We start from the raw sequence: 6,072 nt of genomic DNA on the forward strand, positions 1-6,072 counted from the left end.
ACTTGGTCATGAAATCCAAGGAGTTTCGAGGATATTCTTTGGAGAAAATGAATTATTCTCGTGATTCTTGTTGCATCGTAACTTAACGTAGCTTGTTTCATATCATATTGTGACTTAATAAAAATGTTATAATCGCATATCGTTGATACACAGTGTGTTTAACTGCGTCAGTGCATTGTTCTTCAAAGAGCTCTGCAGCACAGATTAGAGTTTAGAGAGTTTTATGTTATTATAAATAAAACATCACCACGTGTTTTTTTATCTGACAGAACACTTTCAGCCTGAAAGTTTCCATCGTTCTCATCCAGAGTTGGACTCTTCATTCATGGTTCACATGGATATAACATCTAAATCATTACAGTTGCTGTTGCACGACTCTGATCACAAGAAGCAGCTCTCACTGTTTTTGCACCGGGGACAGAAGAGAAGCTCTAAGGGGGCGTTTGATTCGTTGGTCAGAAGCGAGTCTTGAAGCCGGAGAGCTCCAGCTGGTCGATGGCTCTCTGGTTGGTGAAGGAGGCTCTGGTGATGCGACTGGTTGGACTTCCCTCTTTACTCAACCACACCTTCCTGTGGAGGACGCAGATAAAGGAAGAGGGGGTAGAAGTGAACACAATGAACTGTATTATTACCATCAACACTCCTGATTATGTATATATAACTACACAACTTTCATTCATTTCATTTTGTGACACGTGGACTCCTTTATGTGACCAGACCTTGTAGTGTTCCTACAGTGCGGCCACTTTGGGTGGAAACACAGCTTTTGTCCTCGTGTACCTGTCTACCAGGTGTGCATCAGCCAGCACTTTAAAATGATAGCTTCAGTACAGCGTAGAGCTTCATATAATCATACAACATGTTGTCGTGGCAGGAGCTTTTTTATGTTCTTATTCTTCTCTGAAGTTTCACACTAAAAAGTGTTGAATCCTTCCAGCTGAGGATTATTTTCAGAGCTGGATGTGGTCGGCCATGTTTTCTGTGGTGCAGAAGGCTTTTATCTACCCAGAATTCATAGCAAATTGGTCCTACTTTGACTTTGGCAGCTGAATCTAGACGTCTGTCTGAAGTCTGACTCTTAGATTATCATTTCATATACTACCTCATTATTATGTATTCTTTTAAACAGTGTTATACATACATATATACATACATATACATTGTTATTGTACATATAGTTTACTTTTTGTTTCACTCAAATATTGTAAATGTGTATATTTTTTTATTTCTTATTTTTCTACATACTCTCATTTCTAAATTGATGCTACTTTCTACTCTTGAATGGGAGCACCAGTACTGGATAATTCCCCCCCCCCGGGGATCAATAAAGTATTTCTGGTCCTGATCTTTGTGAAAGCGGCCTCAGAGGGTGTGGAGGTATTCAGCTGTGGACAGACAGACTGACGTCACCTTCACGGGTTTCACTGCTCGTGGGACAAAAATGCAGACAGAAAAAAAGAAAATAATAATCTCAACCAGCCAGTCGGAGGTCAAGCCGGCATCTGGACAAACCAGGGGCATGATGGGAAAATACAAACATTCCTGCAGCTATATTTAACCCCGACAATGTGAGCGTGTTCTGCAGCAGAACGACTCCGTTTGACCACTGAAGGACTGCTTTTGTGAGTATGTGATGATTCTGATGGGTGTGTGTGTGTGTGTGTGTGTGTGTGTGTGTGTGTGTGTGTGTGTGTGTGTGTGTGTGTGTGCGTGTGTGTGTGTGTGTGTGTGTGTGCGTGTGTGTGTGGAGATTAGAGGAGATTGCAGAGGATCAGGGTCACGTCCATGTAGCTGCACTGACTGAAGCTCAGCCAGAAAGAGAGAGAGAGAGAGAGTTCATGAAAGAGAGGCGAGCTGTCCTACTTATTCTTTTTTTTGGCAAAAAAATGTCTCCATCTACAGTCGAGTGATGACCTACTACTCTACTGTACACACACACACACACACACACACACACACACACACACACACACACAGTTTAGTGTTAAGTCTCCAGCAGCTGGATGATGTTTGTAATCTGCTGCCATTTTCCTCTAAAACAACACTCTGATCCCCGTGATTACGGTTCTACTTCTATACTTGTGAGGACCCTCATTGACAAAACCTTCCCTTGCCCCCGACTACGGTGGCCCGGAGAGCTCAACTCACTGCACTTTGAGAAAACACAACAAAATGCAGAAATGCTGCACTGACGACGTAAACGTAAACTGTTTCCAGAGGACGTAAAGTGATGAACATGGACACGCTCATCCTCATGTGGCCTTCAGACACCTGTTCCATCTGTTTCTCTCTCTCTTTCTTCATCCCTCTCTTCCTCTTCCTCCTCCCTCCTTTCTGTCTCTTCTATCCTTCCACAGGGAGAATATGTAGTTTCAGTACCTTTTTCTCTCTTTCCTTTCCCTCATCCTTCAGTGTTTTCATGTTTTGAAGCCGCTCGGCCCTCTGGGAACGTCTTTGACTCAGAGGAAAAAGAGGAAACCACCTACTCGTTCGCCTCCCACCACCAGCTCTCACTCGCTCTTTCTCTCCATCCTTTCTTACAACCATCACTGTCCTTCCTTCCTCTCTTTCTGCTTTCTCTCCCCTCTCCTTCCATCTCTCCTTCCTCCCGTCCTATATTTCCATCCCTGTCTCCTCTATCCATTACCCCCCCCCCCCCCCATTTCTCCACCCAGAGGAGCAGCTGCTTCCTGTTTCCCAGGCCCGGCAGGAAGTGAGGTCGTGGTGAAAGTGCCGTCGACAGGAAGGACGTGAGAGTGAGCGTGTTAACACGGAAAAGATCCCTGATAGAATAGACGGAAACAGTGTGTGTGTGTGTGTGTGTGTGTGTGTTAATCAGTCTGTGTATAAAAGTCACAGTGAAGTTAACAAGGATTTATTAGATATTTAAGTATTGAAACTCTCCTTCCTGTTGGAGTCTCTGAACGTAACCAAAAGACAATCATGCGTCATGTCACAGTAACGTGTGCCGGCTCTGAAATCATACAAGCAAATGTCACACTTCATGGAAAAGTAGTTCATATTGCTGTTTGCTTCATTACAGGCAACTGAAGGAAAGGAGTGTTAGTTTTGACTTCCTGTAGGTGCCAGGCGGACGGGGTTTACCCTAAGAGACTGATTTAATGAGATTTTATTCTGCGATAAAACACGTAAACATTGTCCAAAAGTCCATCAAATATAAGAACAAAAAGAAGAGAACAAAAGCAGAAACACAGATTCATGAAAATGACAAAAAAGACTAAAAATATAGATTAAAAAACAAACTATAAATAGCACAGACAAGGTGTTATACGTATAAATTGTAGCACGACAGAATAAAAAAACTAAATGTTAAAGGTCCATCCACTGTTTCACACCAAAGTGCACTGTGTGTCTAATGAAAGTGCTGAATGCATTTCCTTCAAAACCTTTGCCGATGTTTTGAATAATTTGAACTCTACATAGTTTACATCCATGTTGACTAGCTAGCTGTCTTTTTCTTCAGAGTGACTCACACCTCCTGATTTACAGATATCCTATCTTTATATCCGATGCCCAACATACGTCCATAAATGACTAAAACTGCAGAACCTGCCTGAGAATCCTCCTGTTTTTAAGTTTCCTTCAGTGTCACAGTGATCCAGTGATAGTTATCTGTCCATCCAAGAGGACAGCTGATTCAGCTGCTTTCATGGAGACAATTGTAAACAAATATAGGCTAAAAACACGGGGCTCAAAAGACAATTCCAGGACTGATTCCAGGATGAGCTTTTACGGGGTCTTGCTCTGCTGATGGCTGTAATGTTTTCTGCCTACAAATGGACTTTACTAAAATATGAAATACCTCCACACACGTCTCCTCTTTCCATTCCCTGTAATAAAAGGTTCAACATCTGTTTTTAAAACAACTTTAGCTGTTTCAGTATATATTTATTTTATTTTAGAGTTAACTCCACCCGCCTGGTGTGTGTGTGTGCGGTTAGAGAGCAGCAGATCCCCGGAGGCTGTGATGTCATCTAAATGAGACGTCCACACCCTGGTGACATCACTCCCGCCGGACAGAGAGGACGGCAGAACTAACTGAGCTCCTGCTTCAGTTTCATAATTGATTACTGTTATTAGCTTTAGCTCAGTGAAGACAGAGACAGCCAGAGGACAGTGAGGAGGTGGAGTTTGTGTTTGTGTCAGCAAATGCAACGTTCTGCAGCGATGAGTTCATGAACTGGTTTCATTCTGTAAAAAAACCTTATTTGGACTGAATAGGAAAAGAAACCTGCAGCTCTGTGTGACAGAACTGAACTGAATCACAGACTGGACTCTTATATTGTGAAGGTAAAGAACGCCATCTAGTGGCTGAAAAAAGAAGTTACAGACTCACATCTCCTCCACCATGTCAGCAGGACCCTGGACCTGGCCCACCACCGTCCCACTGTAGGTGTTCTTCACCCAGCCGACCAGCCCGAGCCGCAGACCCTCCTTTTCTGTGTACTGCAGGGAGGCAGGAAGGGGTTAATATTATCACCATACTTAAAAAGACTGAAAAAGACTGAACTTGCACCACAAAGCACTCAGACACCTTTCCTGCTCTGACTTACACCCCATTTACACTTCACATTAACATTAACACGTCTGTGTGAAGGCAGACAGCAGGTCAACACACAGATGCAGGCAGACTAAACACACCAGTGACTCAGTGATATCATATTCTTAGCTGTGGATCAGGTCTATGGTCAGGGGACGGCTGAGGCGAGGACATGGCAGTATAACAGAAGAGGACGCGGCCTCTGTGACGCCCCCCATTGGTTTGTGGACTACGTTTTGAAGCCTCCAGTTTGGCATTTTGGCCGTCGCCATCTTGTTTTTTGGAACCAGAAGTGACCATGTTTGGACGAGAGGGTGGAGCTGAGGACCTGAGAACCCGAGGACACTCTGCAGGCCTACCTGTACCTGCAACCTGACTGCACATTTCATTATGTATTATATTGTAAGCATCATAGTTCATGCTGTGGTGCTGGCTAGTGTCGGGCCCAGCAGAGTCCTGGATCCAGCATAAATGTGAAAGAAAATCCCACAACTCCACTCAGACTCAGACATTTTGTCTTTCCCACAACTACCGTAAACATTTTAATGATAGTATTGGAAACATCCTCATGTGTGAAACACAAGGAAGAACCTCGTACCAAAGCGTCACAAAGCGTCATTAAAAGTTGAGGGTCTGGGAAGCCCCGGGTTACAGGTTGTTAAGTTCCACTAGTGGAAACAGGGTGTTAGTGAACTGAAATGTTCAGGTGGAGCAGGTGGAGCAGGTGGAGATGGGAAACACGGTCGCAGAGAAACTCACCATTCTGAAACAGACTCCTGTCAAAATTCAAAAAGAGAGAAAATGACTTAAAATATGTCATCAGGAAACAGCAAAGATTCATCATGACAGCTTGTCTCTAAAATCCATTTGCACGTCATTTTCTACACTAAATGTCGAAGCTGTTCTTATTTGCACGGACTAAAACAAACAGCTCACGAGATCTTCTGGTAAATTCCTACCAGCCTGTCCTGGAGCTGCAGCAGCAGAGCTCGCTCCTAAATTAAGCAGCAGAGGATCGTTTTACAGCCTCGGCCCACAGAAAGGAGAGGAAGAGGAGGGAGGAGAGGTAAACATACACACCCTGAACGTGACCGGAGATCTCAAAGTCCACCGACACCAGTTTGGTTCCTGCTGATTCACCTTCAGACATCCTGAGAGAAAAACAAGAACTGTGCCTTTAACAGAAGAGGAGGATGAAGAACGAGTGAATACTCCCAGTGCTCTCTCTCCCTCCCTCTCTCCCTCTCTCTCCCTCCTCACCACTCTGCACCAACATGGTCACGTCTTCCTCCAGATTCTTTAAAGGAAAATCTCACCACCGTCACCTCAGAGGACGTGCAGCCATGAAAACTACAAACCCTGTGTTTCCTGCCGAACCTGAACGCACCGAGTCGGGCTGAGTTTTGGTTCGGTACGTTTTAAAATACACTTTCACTTTCTAAAGTCAGATATTTTTTAACCTTAATGTTTTGTTGAAAGTCCTGGAGACCCTGGTCCTGGGGACAACATCA

At 44.1% G+C, this 6,072-nt stretch overlaps 1 protein-coding gene across 1 annotated transcript; it reads right to left on the minus strand.

Moving 5' to 3' along the window:
* Positions 1-356: 356 nt before the first annotated feature.
* On the minus strand, positions 357-5,711 carry LOC139294426 (acylphosphatase-2-like). Its single transcript, XM_070916323.1, has 4 exons — positions 5,642-5,711; positions 5,321-5,337; positions 4,358-4,467; positions 357-570 (listed from the first exon to the last, which is right to left on the minus strand). The coding sequence occupies exons 1-4, from the start codon at positions 5,709-5,711 to the stop codon at positions 456-458; spliced, it is 312 nt and encodes a 103-aa protein (XP_070772424.1). The 3' UTR covers positions 357-455.
* Positions 5,712-6,072: the final 361 nt, after the last annotated feature.

The sequence above is a fragment of the Enoplosus armatus genome, chromosome 12 (assembly GCF_043641665.1).
Source record: "Enoplosus armatus isolate fEnoArm2 chromosome 12, fEnoArm2.hap1, whole genome shotgun sequence".
In the NCBI taxonomy this organism is placed as follows: domain Eukaryota; kingdom Metazoa; phylum Chordata; class Actinopteri; order Centrarchiformes; family Enoplosidae; genus Enoplosus; species Enoplosus armatus.